This window comes from Convolutriloba macropyga, chromosome 4 (assembly GCF_964194025.1).
Source record: "Convolutriloba macropyga chromosome 4, txConMacr16.3, whole genome shotgun sequence".
Classification (NCBI taxonomy): Eukaryota; Metazoa; Xenacoelomorpha; order Acoela; family Convolutidae; genus Convolutriloba; species Convolutriloba macropyga.
In genome coordinates this window covers 25287428-25305276 of record NC_134471.1, presented here as the reverse complement: position 1 = coordinate 25305276, position 17849 = coordinate 25287428, and the positions used below count along the sequence as shown (strand labels likewise).

The following is a 17849-nucleotide window of genomic DNA, read 5'->3' as shown; positions in this document are numbered from 1 at the left end:
AAGCTCCTTCATTGCGAAAAATCCATTTCATGCCATTTTAGGGCTTCAAAAAATTTTTGAAATTTTTTTTCAGAAAAATAACGAAATTTTTGTTTGTTTCGACACCCCATACTTCATAGGTGAATAAAGTGAAGTCAACAAAAAATCACTTTTGAGTGCTCTTTTATAGCGCAAAATCCATTTCAGACCATTTTAGGACTTTGAAAAATTTTGAAAATTTTTTTCAAAAAATTCGAAATTTTGATATGTTTCGACCCCTCTACTACTTAGGTGAAAAAAGTGAAGTCAACAAAAAAATCACTTTTGAGTGCTCTTTCATAGCGCAAAATCCATTTCAGACCATTTTAGGACTCCAAAAAAATTTTAAAATTTTTTTCAAAAAATTCGAAATTTTTATATGTTTCGACCCCTATACTACTTTGGTGAAAAAAGTGAAGTCAACAAAAAATCACTTTTGAGTGCTCTTTCATAGCGCAAAATCCATTTCAGACCATTTTAGGACTTTGAAAAACTTTGAAAAATTTTCGAAAAAATTTTTGAAATTTTTTGAAAAATTTTAGGCTTCTGGTGTCTTATATTAGGTTTTTTATGTTTTCACCAAAAAGATTTAGTGAGAGTTCAAAACTTAGGTAACACCTAATTCTATATACAGCGAACATTTCAACAGCGGATATCTGCCATGTTACTGGAGGGCGGGGGGTCCGGACACCCCCCCTACAAGAACTCTCACCACCGAAAAACTGATTTTCTCTTAGTGAAAGCAAGTTTTTTTGGTTAAGTTTCGCCAGCCAACTTAACTCAAGAACTTCTCTCAGGCTGGCGAAACTTAACCAAAAAACTTGCTTTCACTAAGAGAAAATCAGTTTTTCGGTGGTGAGAGTTCTTGTAGGGGGGGGTCCGGACCCCCCCGCTCCAGTAACATGGCAGATATGGATACTACTAGTGTTATTGATTTTATCTTTAAAGATTGAGAAGGGGCTGCTGAACTCTTCGCTCCGAGTTTTTTGGCGAGAATTTTTGCTACATTTTTCAAATTTCGACTTTTTTCGTGAACAAATTTGCTTTTTTTAAGTAGATACCTTAAAACTGCTGCCGTATTCTTTTTAAGCTTACAAACGAGCTAGTTTTCTACCCGCTGGGTTCATTTATTTCGCCAGGTTTTTGCAAATTAAAACTCGATAATTACACAAAATGCATTTTTATTTTGGACAACCTGAAAAATTTTAAAATAACCTGTTTCGCAACCATTTGAACAAATGAGTATTTTTTGCGATTGCGCAGTAAAATTTGGGCTGATCTTTATCTCGTCATGGATTCTAACAAGAAAAGTTTTTCTAGATTTTAATGGGGCGCGACTTCTTATCAAAATATTTCAGCTATGAAAAAGTTTTTATGTAAACTTTTTTTTACAAGAAATTCAGATCAGGGCTTAATGAATGACAGATACTATTTAAAAAAACAAGGAGAAAAAAGATTGTTACGGTTTCAGAATAAGCTCATGGTTTTTGTGGTTCTGACCAATTGTTTTCGAAAAATTCATTTTTCTTTAATTTTGCTTTCGTTTGTTATAATTTTGTGGTCCAATAGCTTTTTGTCCCGATTAACAGAGCCACTTATTTTTCAAGAATCATGAATCTAGACAAATCATTCAGTTGTTATCTAATGTCTGTTTTAACTTGAATATAATTGTTTTAAGAAAATATCGGTTAATTTTTGAACTTTGCCATTATTTTTTGTCTTATTTCTCTCATCTTCGGTTGCAGACTCAGTACAAACAAGCAGAAACTGATTTCTTGTTGGTCATAAATTATTGTTCGTCTTGGTTTTATGTTCAATTAATGGTCTCTTTCTTTTCATACAACGCGCTTTCAAGTTTTTCATTTTTGAACATAAAATTACTTTTTTTGTTCATTTTGTTGCCTTGCCAAATTAGCATTATAGTGGCAAGTCCAACTGAGGAAAATTATAGAAAACGCACATCGTTGGGAAAAAGCGTATATGGTTATGGTAGTTGTTTTGGTTATATAGTTTATGCTTTTTGGACTGAGACACAGTTATCTCGCAAAATTTAAATGGACTTCTTTTGTTTTTGCCTACGTTTGTTTATTTTGTTGTTGTACTCCATATACCTGATTACAATAGGTCTGAATTGCTTTCCGAGGATGTATAATTCAACATAGTTAACATAGTGGACTGAGACACAGTTATCTCGCAAAATTTAAATGGACTTCTTTATTTTTGCCTACGTTTGTATATTTTGTTGTTGTACGCCATATACTTGATTACAATAGGTCTGAATTGCTTCCCGAGGATGTATAATTCAACATAGTTAAAGATTTCAGTGTACTGCTATTTGTTTTAATGACATTAAAAATGAATGAAGAATAACATTTTTTTCAACTGTTTAGTTTTTGCTTTCAGTTTTATAACCATGTAATTCAATCTCACTAATTAAAAATCTCAATTGCTTTTGCTGATTCATAAATTTTTTGCGCTGAGTTAAAAGTTGGGAAATATGGCTTCGACTATTGATTTCACAAAAAGTTTTCGAGATTTCTAAACTGTTAATTTTTTGGGTTTCTTTTTGTTCTCGTCTTCTCGTAGTCTTTTATAAGGAAAGCTCATTGACGTTAAAATGAAACAAAAATGACAACCTACAGTTCTTGCAGTTATGATCTTATAAGCATAGTCCCTTAAATAGTGTGATCTCGTAAAATTGTTTAAAGTTTTGGCTTCTTTATGTATTTGTTGTTTTGTGGGGCCGTGACTTAGTCTCATTATTGACAGGCCGATTTGGCATCCGGAGTATTACAATCTAAGTCAACGCTGTCTGTTGAAATTTTAAGTCAGTTAGCAAATTTTGAAAATATTTGTTTTCAGAAATATTTTTGGGTTTTTGCGCTTCGTCATTTTTTTATATGGTTTTTTGGTTGATTTGTAGCTCAGTCTCTGTAAACACAGGTCACAACACGTTTCCAGTGAACAGTATCTTGATATCTATGAAGTTTTGGTCGTCAAGCGCTTGTTTCTTGTCTTTGTTACTACTGTTACTACGAGATTTCATAAAAAAATTAAGATTTTATTATATTTGTATATTTTATAGGATTTTTGTTTTCTTTTTAATTTATAACATTTATCGTAGGTTCCATTGGCTTTGTAATTTCTCGCAATTAAACATTGGATAACGGCATGTCTTAATTGCTTCCTATGGAGATATAAATGAACATTTTAGTAATTTCAGTTGATATCTAATGACCTTAATAACGGTAAAATAATTGTTTTCAAAAATGGAAACGTATTTTTGAACTTCGCACCTCGTTGCTCTTTTTGGTCGGCCTGTTAACCAGTCGCATTGAGAACAGTTCTCCTATCTTTCTAATGAAGTATACGTCACATCGTTTTGTTTGTTTAGGTTTTATCTGATGCGAGTTTGATTTTGTTGTGATTTTATTCATTATAGCCACCGATTTTTGGTCGTGAATAATGTTTGTTGTTTGATATTTATTATTGTCCTTCCCAGTTGTCCTATTAACAACAACGTTCATCAGCCCTCTAGGGTGGCATTATTGTTTTCCATTGGTTGTTTATTGAATGATATGTATGTTTTTGAAGGTTTTCTAACTCTTCATCATTTGGTAACCAATTAAGTCAAGAATGTGGATGAGCGGGGTCGGAACCTTATGTGCGTACGCACATTACCGAGATGCCTTGTTTTACTCTGCGTTTACCATGGCACCAACTTAAGAATCCGTTAATTGAAAAGATAGGAGTCAATTCTAATTCAGAAGAGCTATGTGAACTGAATTCTAAATGAAAAATGTTAATCAGTTTCTGTAGAATGCGAAAAATAAATGGATATGAATAAATCTAAAACATCAGAATTTGTAGGGCAAATAGAAGTAGAGGTCAAGCAGAAATACCTGTGCTTGTATATCAAGCTCCGTCTGACAGGATGCCATGAATGCATCAACAACACGGCTTTAGTTGCAACAGTTTGTCGCTTTGGAGCACTCTGACAGACTCACCAATGTTTGACTCACCAAATTAAGTCTGAGACTGACACAAATGTTAAATTCGTGAATTGTGATCCGTTGATATCTACTGCGGGGGTATCAAGAATCTGCGAATTTTGGAAGCAATACTTGTTTAATCACTTTTGCTGGTGATGCGGGGCTCGGATCATTAATTTTGTGCCTGCGGAATTTCTCCGAATTGTGCCTGCGGAATTAACGGAAGCTATAAAATCAGCTCAAAAACCAAAATGATCATCAAGCTATACGTACAAATTAATACTGCAAATTGCGTTTTAAAAGTTAAATTGGAAAAACAACTGACAGGTGTTCTGACAATTTTGATGTCACTTTTATATGTTTGGTGACTGAATGGTATAAACAACAAAAAATCCCCTCTGTTGAAATCCGAATTTTTGCATTACCTAAACGTAAAGAAGCAATAGTGATTAGTGGTGCTGGAGAAACTTCAGTGAATGAAAAATCTAGTGCATAAAATTTGGCGTTTCTTAGAATTAACTAGAGCAAACAATGAATCTGGCAGAAAAACCAATCACTTGACATTAAATTTTGCAATAAGCCTGAAAAACCTTACTAAAACTTGGACATATACTTAGTGTTTTTGGATATTTTGAAAAGTGGATTCGCCATATGAGATTTTTCGCCATACTTTGAGGCATCAAAAACATTGGCAGAACAAAGGGAAGTTGTTTAAGTTTAAACATTAAACATGTTAGCCTTTCTAAAGTCTTTGCTCTTTGTTCATGTCGAAAAGTACAATCTTCAAAGCTATCTGACATTTTAAAAAACTGGCGCTATTTATTTAGAGTTAAATGGTTTTCACTTTTTTTTCAATTGATATTATTTTTCCAGCGAGTGAACAGATTCTTCTGATAACTTTACTGAACTATTATTGAGAGTAAGCAATATGAGAGCCGAGCTGGTTGAATAAAAGGTAATAAGCATTGGAGTCCCAAACTGGTTCTAAAACCAGATGAGTTGTCAGCGCGCTCCAAAGAAAGAGACCAAAAATGATGCAACTCAAGTCCTGTTGATTGTTTATGCGTCCATGGAATAGTGTCTAGTGTCCTAGAAGTAATTGGATGTACAAGGATATAAAGATGCGCAAGTAATAATGTTCAGACCTCTACTTGTGCTTGCCCAACAAACCCGGTTAATTTGATTATTCAGATGATCATCTGTCTTTTTTTATATCCATTTATGTTTCCCGTAGTCCATAGGAACTTTTTCACGTTTAAATTTTTAAAGTTCATAAATCACTTTTCCCTTCTAAACTGGACTTGACTCAACCAGAACGGCATTGAATATTCGAACTGGGTGACAATCAATGACGGAGTACCTCAAGGAACAGTTCTCGGACCTTTAATTTTTATACTTTATATCAACGATTTCCCAGAAAAAAAAGAAAAAAAGAGAGGACGTTTTACAGTTTGCAGATGACACATGCATTTTTTGTCATTCCAAATCTGATGAAAATCTTTTATGCGAAATTAACAGTGTATTTGAAAATACTGACAGTTATATGAGGCAAAATATGCTAACCTTAAACAGAGATAAAACAGAAATTGTGATTTTTTCAAAAAATGGTGAATCAAAAATTGAACAATTTCATTATAATGGAACTTTCATGGAGCCAAAAACAAGTTGTCGTTATTTAGGTATAATGATTGATAACAATCTAAATTTTGATATTCAGCTAAACAAAACGTTAACAAAAATCGCAAATGCTATTAGGTCAATTTACTTAGTAAGACATTTTCTACCATTAAAAGCAAGAATCGGGCTGTTTAAATCACTTGTTTTGTCCTATCTCAATTTCAGTGCCATTTTTGTTCAATCGTTGTCGGTTAAGTCACTTCAGAGAGTTAATAGACAAATAAATTGGGGAATAAAGGTTTGCCACCCGCGCAAAAAGTTTGACAGCGCAAGAGATCTATTATTGAAAGACAAAATTTTACCAGCAGAGCTTTTCATTAAAAACGTTTGTCTTCTTGAATTTTTTGACCTCCTCTCACAATATAAAGAGAGCAGTCGAGAAACCAAAATCTCCTCATTCAAGATTTTGGAAAAGTACGAACTGACCAATAACTCCAGAATTCGCCAGTACTTTCCAAAGAATAAGTGCCAATCCAAATGGAGTGACAGATCACTGATTAGAAATTTTTCTCGGAAGTGGACTAATTTGCCAATTGAAATCCGAAAAGACAAAACTAAAAATAAATTTAAGGAAAACCTAAGCAGCGAAATGGTCAAACTGCATGAACGTGTTCCAATAGATAGACAAGTAAGAGGCTTTAGAAATTTGTTCTACTGAAGTATAAAGACCAAACTATTCATAAATTTACGAGGCGATTTTGAAAAAGTAAATATTTGACCAAACGTTTTTGTTGTGGTTATAACTTTAAATTTACATTTTTGAAGATTAAAAAAAAGAATTTAATAATCCGACCCCACTTGGGGGAGGAACTATATACTCAAATGGGCTTTTTTTTTGTTCAGATAATTTTGGCCGAACGATATATCGTAGAGAAATGTGAGTGGTATCATTAAAAAGCTCGTCCAGCATAGAATTCGAAATTAAAAAGATGTTTTGCATTTTTGCATTTTTTTGAGGAGTTCTCGAGGCATAAATTTTTATGTGAACACGGGATATTTGAGTCACTCTTGTTCACTTTACCGTAACTTTTGTTCGAAATAACAATTTAATATAAAAAATTTGAAATTATTTGAATTTCAAGCTACAAAATACATCAATTCGGTGTTCCTAGTAGACGAAAGGTGAATGAAAAAGACTTGTTCTGGTCTCATTGTGGAATTTATCATAAAAGAAATCGAAATCTATTTGATAGCTGTTTTTTTTAAAGAACTTTTGCATTTTTTTGATTTTTAAGTCATTAAGAAAATATTCACCTTTTATATCGGGGTTTCGTTAGTGACAAATCTAATTTAACGTCCAAGGATGACCACTGAACAGAAAATTTGTTTTCAAGGAATCGCTCATTTTTTTGGCTTCCACTCCGAGTTTTTGTAGTTTTCAACAAATTTCTGAATCTTCTTTTCAATTTTTTGCAGTCTTATGACATTGGCTTGTTGACTAATAGTGCAATAGGTTACGTAGTGAGCTTTAAGTAAACATATCTAGTGCTTTGAGTGAAGAGCTAATGGCTAATGGATGTTCAGACTTTTTAAAACAATTCAATTTTTTTTAACCTTAACCGATCATAAACTCATTTTCCTGAACTGTGAGTTAGTCTGAGTATTGACAGGACCCCCTTTTTTCTAATGCAACCAAAATTAATTTGCTCAGTTGTTTCATCTTCTAACTATTTGTTATAAGACTTCAATGCCACAAGATTTCAAAAACAACATTTTAAATTTTTTTTGTATTATTGGTGCCTTTTGAAATCTTATCACATTATCTCAATATTGATAGCTCTTGTTGGTTAAGAAAAATTGTAAACGACTTATAGAAAAAATTTTCAGAGAAAAACTTTAGGTTTAAAAGGCTTCGATACTTTCTTTTCGCATTTTTCTACTGCAGTTTTGGTTTTTGCCTGTATTTGTTGTTGTTTTCATAATCATAAGACTTATTGTGATGTCTTATTGGTTACCTAAGCATGACAAATTTTTTTGTTCTCCCTTTGATACAAAATTGAGTTTACTTATTGACTGTCGTTGAAAGCTATTGATGTTAATGGCTGTTAAGACTTAGAAAATAATTTTTCGGTTTTTTGAAATTTAACCAATATTAATTTAGTTTCTGTGTAATGGCAGTCAGTTTAAAAAATCCGAACTGCTTTCTTGTTTAATTTAACCTCTAATTTAACAATTTAGTCTAGTTAGTGGTTTTATTTTCTGACTATTGATTTTATAACTTTCATGCACGAGTTTTCAATTTCTTTTTTAAACATTAGAATATTTTTTTCCGTAGTTACTGTTCATTTTGAAATCTTATCACAATATCCTAAATTTGACAGTTCCAATTGGAATAAAGAACACTTTCAGTGGATTAGAGATAAAATTTTCCGAGAAAAAGCTGATGGTTTAAATGGCTTCGACACTTTCTTCTCGCAATTTTCTACTGAATTCTTGGGTTTTGCCTGTACTTTTTTGTTGTTTTCATATTCAATGGCTTATTGTAATTTCTTTATTGATGATGTATGAACGACAAACATCCTTGTCCTCCCAGTGAGGAATAAGTTAGCTTATTTATTGGCTTCCGTTGAAAGCTATTGAATTTAATTGCGTTGATTATACGGGTTTTCTCAAAATTTTGTGGTTTTTTGTACTTGTTCATATTTGTTGATGTTTTGAAGTCATATTACTAAAACAATAGAATCTCCTTGCTGTCAAAAAACTAATTAAAGAATGAAAAGTTTCTATTGGAACATTATTTTTAATGGCTTCCGCATTTTTCTCGTTCAATTTTCTTTTTGAGTTTACTGTTTTCGCCTGTTTTTTTAAATTCTCTGGGTAGCTGTAAAATGCTGACGGGTTGCATAAACTTGTAACTGAGGATTGAATAAAGTGTGTTACTCGAAGCAGTCAGTATATAATGAATAGTCTTAAAATTTATGATATTATACATTTTCAAGGAATATACATCATACATTTGTTTTCAAGGAATCGCTCATGTTTTTCTTTGTCTTAGACTCTGAGTTTTCCTATTTTTAAATAAAACTTGATTTTCTTTCGAAATTTTGCAGTTCTATGGCGTAGAAAAAATATTAATTAATAGGCAATAGTCTTCCATATGAGATTTAATTGGACCTATCTAGTGCTTTGAGTGGAGAGCTAATGGCTGTTAAGACTTTGAAAATAGTTTGCCGAAAAGTTCGTTTGAACGTCAACCAATCATAAACTTATTTTTCTGAACAAAAAGTGAATCTCGGTATTAACAGGACCCTGTTTTTTCATTTGCAACCAAAATTAACCTGGTCAGCGGTTTTACCTTTACTTATTGGTTTTATGACTTCTATGCGACGTTCATATTTTTTTTCAAGTTTTGGATATTGTTTTTTTTCATAATTTTGTTTCCCTTTGAAATTTGATCCCATTATTCCAATAGCTCCCATTGGCTCAGAGAAGACGTTACAAGAACCGTGGATAAAAGTTTCAGAGAAAAGTTAGTGAATTAAATGGCTTCGACACTTTCGTCTCACGGTTTTCTACTGAATTTTTAGTTTTTGCCTATATTTGTTATTTTTTTCTAGTCATAAGACTTGTTCTGATGTCTTCATAGTGATTGCTGAAGAAGAAACAGCATTTTGATCGCATCGAAGCATAACATGGCGTATTTCTTGACTTCCGTTGAGAGGTGTTGAATTTAATGGCGTTGATACTACGGGATTTCTCAAAGATTTCGTGGTTTTTAAATATTTGCTCATATTAGTTGATTTTCTGAGGTCTTGCATTTAAAAAAAGAACTATCCTAATGCTGTTTAAATTTTTTGAAAAAAAATTATTACTGAAAAGTTGTATTTTTTAATGGCTTCGACACTTTTCGCTCAGTTTTTGTTTGCTGTTTTCTTTGTTCTTTATGTAGTCGTAAAATGCTGACAGGTCTCATAAGCTTCTAATTGAAGGTTAAGTTAACGAATTTACTCTATGCAGCCAGTTCATAGCGAATAGTCCTTAAGTTCATGATTTTTTTCTTTTCAAATTCTTAGTTGTTTTCATCATCGAGAGGTCCCTTCCAATTCCTTGATACTCAAAAATTAAATTTCCTGTTCATATTATCTTGTAGTTGATGTTTTGTTTGTGGGACAATATACGTTTTCATAATTGTTTTATGAGTGACCAATATTTCTGTTTCTTTTTCTCTTTTACGACATTCGAGTAATAACAGAGCCCTATTATCTTCAAATCAGGCTAAAGTGAACTTATTTAGATGTTCAGTATAATTTTAGCTCAGTTGTTATAGATGACAATTGAAATAAGAAAACAGTTTTCAAATAAAAACTAATGATTTTAATGGCTTCAATCAATTGTTTTTTCGCAGATTGTTTGTAATTAATGCATCTTAAGTCCGTTTCTATGGCCTAGTCTATCCAAAAACGGGTCCTATCAGTTTTGTAATGTCTTTAGTAAATGTATCGAGAAATATTTTGTTAAACGCTAATTATTTTTAAGTCAATTGATTTTATTTGTTTTAAAAATTTTTGATGGATTTCTGAATTTCGCCTACATATTTTTTTCTTTCTACTTGTTATCTAGTCTCAATAAAGAAAAATCCCAACTGCTATATAGTTAAGATAAAAGTTGGGCAGTTGGAGTTTTGTCTGATTGCTGTTCGACGTTGTTTACTAGCTGTTTTTATATTTAGGTGTTGAGTTTCTTCGCCGTTAATTTTTTATTTTTGCTTATTTTGTTTGTCTTTTTCTCGTAGTCTTTTTTTATCGTCAGATCTTGTGAGCACTGTAATTAGGCATGGCCTTATCTAATTCAATTAGTAGTTGGGGTGTGTAACGATTTTTAAATCTCAAACATCTATTTTTGGTTATCTCAAGCATCTATTTTTGGTTATCTCGCACATTAACGAGCCTCCTTGTCTTCTCAATTAACAAATTCTTAAGTTTGCGGATTTGCAAATGCAATTCCGTAATTAGGTCTTGGAACTGCTGCGTGTTTCCAATTCTTTAACTGAAAGAACCTTTGCCACTAGGAAAACTTTAACATAGAGCATAATAGAAAAAAATGATTTGGTTGAAAAATAAAACTTTCTTCTTGATAGTAATGGCCAAAATTACTCATATTTTTACAAAGTAGAATTTTTTCTGAGAAATTAAAGTATCTAACGCGAAATTATTTTCCTCTGTCAGTTCCAAAAAAATCCGCTCCGTTCAACATAAGTTTTATGATAATGAAGAAAAGTGGTAAGAAGCATTGTTTTTTCCATATGCCAATTCTGCTCAAACGTGTTAAGGTATTACGAATGTCTGTAGATCATTGGAATGATTTTTTTCAAAAACCTGCAGTGTTGTGCAAGACAACCACTTGATTTGACTGGGGGCGCAAATGATCGCACTTTCTTGTACTGCTCCAAATTTGTATTTCTTAGGCTATTTTTTGCTATTTGTAAGATCATAAGATTCCTTTTTTTTCTCTATTTTTCTGACTGAAACCTAGTATTTTTTTGTGTTCTCTGTTAACTAAATTCTGCTAACTTTTCCTGTAAATCTCCGCTCCTCTTTAGCAAGCAGTAGATATTCTTCGAATGGAGAATAATGAACGACTTAGTGATTTTTTAATCAAAACAATCAAATTAGATTATAATTAAATTGTTGAAGATACTGGAAACAAAAACGTTTTATCTTCAATTCTTCCAATTTTCAATTAAAATTATCTTAAATATGAAATGAAATAAAAAATTAATTATGTTAATAGAATGGTTTTCCTCCTATGAAAAAATAAATTTTGAATGCTCCTAGGTTGCTATTTAAAGCGATGGGCAAGTTGAATGAAGTTAGTTGACTTAGTACTCAGTTTGCCCAAAAAATATTGTTCATAATATAATCGAGATGTAGGTCTGGTTCAATATTAGTTGCTATAACTGAGAATTGCTGTTTTTCCAGTATTCCAAGTATTCCGGGTTATTTTGGATGTTTTGCAACCGGATGAAAATTCTCTGAGCTTCAATTGATTTTGCATAATCTTTTTGATCAAATTACGATCACGATCAATTTCTTCACAGTTCTAATGTCTCTTTAACGAGATCGATTCCGAGGATACACAAGTTATGACTCTCTCCATTACGATTCTCTGTATCATGATTTTTTTTTAATTTCTTTAAGTTTTTAGTTAATAACCACAATCTATTGAATCTTTTTACGAATTCTACTTATCTAGCTGGGGAAAAATTGGTAATAGCTTTCCTAGAAATTTTATTTTCCGTCGACAATTGTTTTAAAACGCATACTGTCCATATAATTACTAATCATATATCAAAATCATTTTCATACTAATTATAGTCCATTGGTAAACCGATCAGTTATTATTACTACTAGTTGGTATTGCGATTCTCTCCTCTCTCAAGTAGTCCTTCGTCAGGGCTAACTCGCCCGGATGCTCTTTCAGGGCATCCATCACTTCAGACACGATTGACTGTAGTCGACTTCTGCCGTGACGCAGGCTGATATCTCTGTACCCTCCAGATCCAGGGTCCAGTCCTTTCACATTCATCCGGATCATATCTTTTGCTCTGAAATTTTGTCATATTTCTAGTTACGTACACAGTGAAATGACACCCGATGTACCTTTCAAATTCGTTCTAAATATTGACAGTATCGGTTTAGCAAGAAACAAAGAATTTCAAAATTTACATCCTGATTAAGGTCCTATCAACTAACGCAGCTGCATAATTTTCTTGATAGCGCAAATCTCAAACGATAACAGCATATAAAAAACGAACTTCAAAAAGTAAATTTTGGTTGATCATGCAGTCGAGTCGTTAAACTTTTGAATTACATGAACGTTTCCAGCTAACCTTGGTCTTTTTGGTAAACTAACATTGGAACAAATTTGTACAATTTTGGCCCAGTTCTTGATTTAAAATACCTAAAAAGTGTACCAACATGTGCAACAAATGGCAAAAACGACGAAATAATCCATGATTTAGTCGTTAGTAATACCAATAATTTTGTCGTCTTTGCTCAATATTTAAAAAAGAAAGACGCGCGGCATCGTCCGTTTCTAACTTAACCATTCAGTATTATTGTTTTTTTTTTCAAGGATGCGATATGGCATGATAGATCTTCTTGTTAAAGATGAGGAGGGGGGGGGGGGGGGGGGGGATTGGTAGCGTGCCTTTTAAATGCAAAAGCGAAGCTTCGTGTATTGTTGTTTTAAAACTCAAGAGGGCTTGAGTAAATAGTTACTAGTTAACTGCCTCATTTGAAATTTGAATGCTTATTTATGAATAATAACCAAAAATACCTCTGCAGTTTTTCATTCATTGTTTTCTGGTCCTTCCTGGCTTTAGTCAAAGCTAGAGTCTTTTCAGCCAGTGTTTGTTGCTCATTTTCTATCTGTTTTTCCACTCTCTGTAACCTCTCTGTGCATATCTCCTTCTCTTCTGAGAGTTCAGCTACTTGATTCCTTTTATAAGATACCTAAACATTACTTTATGGTACCAAAAAGCTGCGAATACCCAAATTTTTTTTTGATATTTTCCGTTTCTGCCCCCCCCCCCCCAGTACACTATGCGCCCCCAGTTACAGAGCACATGTCATTACATAAATAGTAATTCTGCAAAAATGGCACTCTTTTGTTTAATTCGACGTTTATTTGCCATTAGAACGTAACAAATGAACAGCTACAAAGCAATCGTGCTTTGTTAACCATTGCTTACAAAATATATTCGGTTCGCTCACAAATTTCTGTCTTGAAAATGAATGAAAAAGACATCAAAACGTTACTGAATTTGATTGGATGGCCCAATTTAAAAGCAATTATTTAATCGAAGATTTATTTAATAGAGACTAACAAACCCCAGTTTCAACAAATCGAGCTAATCGTTTGGAAAAAAGAATTCTCGAAAGCAAAAAATTTCTCGCCCAAGGATTTTCATATTTTGAACAATATGCCCCTTCAAAATATAATTGCACCAAATGCAGAAATTTGAACTTTTTTGAGAACACAATAAATGATAAGACCAATCCAGACAACTTCAAAGCATGCCATGATCTCAAAAATTGGAAAAAAATTATTTCGTCCCCAAACGTTATTTTAAAATTTTGGCGAAAAAAAAACAATGGAGGAAAATCGTGACCGGCAAGTCAAACACACCCCTCTGGCGGACGTTTTATTTAAATAATTGAACGCTTATCCCCCATCAGATTGCAATTAGGAAGACAGCAGAACAATGTGGCATGAGTACTAAAACAATAAATTACATCGTCGAAGTTCATACAAAACGTAGTAATAAATTCAGCGCAATTGTCGTGAATTCAGTTCAGTATATTCAGAACATTGCAATAAAGATTCGGAAATTTAAAGAAATGAGACCGTTTGTATTTTTCTGGTGGCAAGAAAAATTCCAAGCGCCCTTGAAGCTCAACTGGGAATTATTTAGAGAAGCAACTTTGAAAAGACTACCAATATCAGGCTATAGAGGAACTAGTCTATAGTAACGACAGCAATTTTGATTGCGGACAAACTTAAATTAATGTCCATGGTAAGTAAAAACACAATTCTTCAAACAAACTACACACGTTTTTCATAAAATTTAAGTGCAATTGGAATCCTTAGTGAGGCGTGTGAAATAAATTTCTTTCGCAACCTTGTTAATAGAACTAAAAACACTGTTTGTCCTCGAGACTTGACTCAGAGAGAATGAGGCAGTTGATATATACAAAATGGATGGGTTTTGTCCCGTACAAGTTATCGGTCATCAAAATGAAAAGCAATGAGGCCGCGCAATTTTTGTGGAGAAGGACTGCCATCAGATATTAAAAATACTGAACAAAAAATTGAGCCTTTGCTTGTCAGAGTTCAAGAAGTAAAAAAAACCTTAAACGCTCTATTTATATATCGCACTAGAAATAAAAACTGTGTATTTTGAACAAAAATTGAAAAGTTACTTGAAGTTATGATCAACTTCAAGGGATATTCAGTTCTCTGCATAGATTTCAATCTTGACAAAAAATTGAAACAGTCAAAGTTGTCAGACACCAAGGACTCATCAAATCATGCGGATCATAGCAGTGCAACACTAGTCCAACAATAGTAACACAAACTGCCTCAATTTTCACTGACCACATTTTTGCTCCAAATAGTTTGAACAGCCTAAAAATAATCGCAAATGTAAGCGACCCCTATCCAATTTTTATAGAGTTTCCATCTACAAAAAAGACACAATCAAAATCACCTGATAACTGGATCCCAAACATGCAAAACAAATTAGATGAGGATTTTGCTAGTACGAACTCAAATCTGAATTTTGCCAGCAGGTGATCTGAATAGTAAGATTGAAAATCTGGCCAAACATGTAATGCAATTTCTTGAAGATGTTGTGCCACTTGAACCTTATTTATCATAAAAATATTAAATTAGTCAGGGCGAACAGCAAAAAAAGTTTTCAGGCTCAAGACAATTTTAACAGAAATGGCTGAACAATACAACCCGAGAAAATTGAGAAGCTTATCAAAGAAAGAGAAAAGATTCAACATGGAAAATACTCAAGCCCAAAACAATTATTAAAATTCAAAGTTAGGCGACAGCAGAAAAACTGAATAAAGAGCAGAAAAAATGAACAATTTCTTTGCAAAAGTGCGGCCTATATTTGAAGCAACTTTTCCCCAACCAACATCACCTCCTTTTGCTGGTCGTGCAGTTAGTTGTAGAGTTTACATGTTGAGCTACAACACCTGATGAATTGATGAACATGTTTATTTTCTTACGAAGTGAAGCGTCAGCTGGTCCTGACAACATAATCTATAAATTTTGCAATATTTCAGGACCAGTTGTCTCTGAGCCCCTATCTGATATTCTTAGCGAGCGAATTTGCAAAGGTACTTTTCCTAATTTTTGTGTTTGTCAAAAGCAGTTGGCATTCAAAAAAGATGTGAAAGTTTTGTTACAGATTACTATCGACCAAAATTAGCAAAACTTTTGAAAAACTAAGATACAAAAAATTGTAAAGCTTCATTCAAAAGCATGACAATCTGAAAACAAATCAATTACTATTTTGGCCAATTTGAATTGTATTGACGCCATCAATACACTGGCAGAAAGTTTTTGAAAAATAATGGAGAACAGATGTTCGGAGCAACAATGCTTGCTTTATTTGAAAAAATTTTTTCACACACTATATATCACCACAAACTCCTCAAAAAATTGGAAATTTGAGGCTGTCCTGTTAAAATAAACTTTGAAAACTATCTGCTTGACAGAAAAAAAACATTTCATATTGAAAAATTTGATACAATGCCAAAACATAAAGCCTATCGTTTACTGCAGAACTGTTGACCACAATTTCGTGACCGCAAAATTTTGTGGCCCCTTTTGTTTTTTTGTACATCAATGATCCAACGAATTCCGAAATGGATCGCAAAATTCTTCTTTTTGGCCACTGCATTGGTCTATTTGTCTCTGGAAGAAAATCTTGAGAAGTCTCAGAGAAAAAAGTTCTAGATTTATCCCAAGGGCGATCCCAAATATAGCTCACCCTGAGTGCCGACACGTGAGAAATTGTTTGCCTTGGTGCTTGCAATGAATGATACACCAAATGGTCTTCACTCTTTAAAAAATGGATCATATAAAAAGCTTGACAGACATTTTGACCAAATAGCTTGACAGACATCTTGACTTTTGAATAAAAGTTCTAAATACCATTTAAGCCAGGTTAGAAGGAAGTTGACACCTTGTTTGTAGAAGGGATTATAAGGTACAAAATTTTAAATCCCCAAAACATCTTCTTATTTTCTACGAAGCATATGCAGAGTCCATCATCAACTTAGGCGCTAAAATCTACGACTGTGTTCAGAGATCACTTCTACAAGATATTTTTCATGCAAAACCGAAAAGTGTGTGTGGTCAACGTTCTTCAAGAAGAAGTTCAATTCGGTAGCAAGATTTTTCCTTAAGTAAAAGATCTCATAAGTATTCGAACTACACAATTCAGAAGTTCACTGTGAGTTATTCAAAAAAATGAGAGTGTAGTTATAATAATGTTAACAATCCAATTGGCCAAATTGCGAGCAGAGAATATACTAGAAGAGTATATCAAGGAATGTTTTAAACCAACCACGACAGTGGACAAAACTCAAGAAAATATACTACAAATAAGCTAATCAAATCTTTTAACGCCCTGCAATCTTTAAATTCAGCCGGCAGAGATTTCAGCCAGCATACTTGAGAGTTTTCAAAAAACCAACGTTCAAAAAATTTTGCAAAAGCTTCAACAATCAAGTCTCCCAAGACATCTTAACAATATCGCGTCGTATTGAGTTTCCTGTTTTATTTTTTTAGATCAAGCCCAAATTCCCGAACAGGTCTCTTTTTACTACTGCATTTAAATAGCTGCAATATTATCAATGGCCTTGACATCTAGTTTTTTACTTGTAGGTCTATTCAACATCTACAACTATACCTGGGGGAAAATCGCTTGAAAAAATACTGATCATCTATAATTTTTTTATAGGACCATTTTCTTCTTGCGAAATTAGGTTTCGAAGACAAGTAGTTTGTTTCTAGTCTTTCAAAATAACCAGGTAACGTGAAACTTCAGCTATGTTCAGGTATCTAATTGGATCATTTTCAAAAGGGAATTGAAGCAGATTTCACCTTTACAGACTTTTAACTTAATGTCCCTTTTTCAATCTTCAACTTGGATCTTTGTAAAATAGAACGCACTTCATAACTGAGTCACAAGTTTTAAATTTCTTGTTTTAAGATTTTGTGGTCTTCGATGACCAGATTCAAGGCTTGTTAGATTGTGAGATGTCACGTGAAAACTTAATTTTATTTTTTTGATAATAGAAAAATCCATAAACAAATTTGAATCCACTTTTATTTTCCCACGGGTTAAAATTTTATTATCTTCTTATGATCTTGTCCAATAATCTAAAGAGAAGAGCAGCTCTTCTTGTTGAGGTTTCAATTAAAATTACGGTCGACAATCTTAACCAATTAAACTGTGACCATCGCGGCACGGTTAATATCAATCGCGTGAAATTTTTAAATGGTAGGAAAAAAGACTACAAACCAGGTATTCTCGTCATGAAACTCTTTCTATAGTCCTTCTAACTTGGATGGGTTTGATATTTCTCCGTTCTTAAAATTCATGATACATCTTAAATTTTTCCTCAAAATTGAACA

General features: G+C 32.9%; 2 protein-coding genes across 5 annotated transcripts in view; one reads left to right on the top strand and one right to left on the bottom strand.

Moving 5' to 3' along the window:
- LOC142337547 (ras-related protein ORAB-1-like) overlaps window positions 1-17849 on the top strand; it is a 555140-nt gene that overhangs the window by 117607 nt on the left and 419684 nt on the right. The window lies entirely within an intron of this gene.
- Window positions 11898-17849, bottom strand: part of LOC142338338 (coiled-coil domain-containing protein 39-like) — a 47967-nt gene continuing 42015 nt past the window's right edge. The window contains exons 15-16 of one of the 3 annotated variants that reach the window (XM_075388042.1): window positions 12966-13141; window positions 11898-12231 (exon numbers count right to left, since the gene is read on the bottom strand). In XM_075388042.1, coding sequence (XP_075244157.1) covers window positions 12018-12231; window positions 12966-13141 — 390 coding nt within the window. In that variant the 3' untranslated portion in view covers window positions 11898-12017. Of the gene's footprint in view, window positions 12232-12965; window positions 13142-17849 lie in introns of those variants that run through there. The other 2 variants (XM_075388045.1, XM_075388044.1) reach the window with 2 other exon arrangements.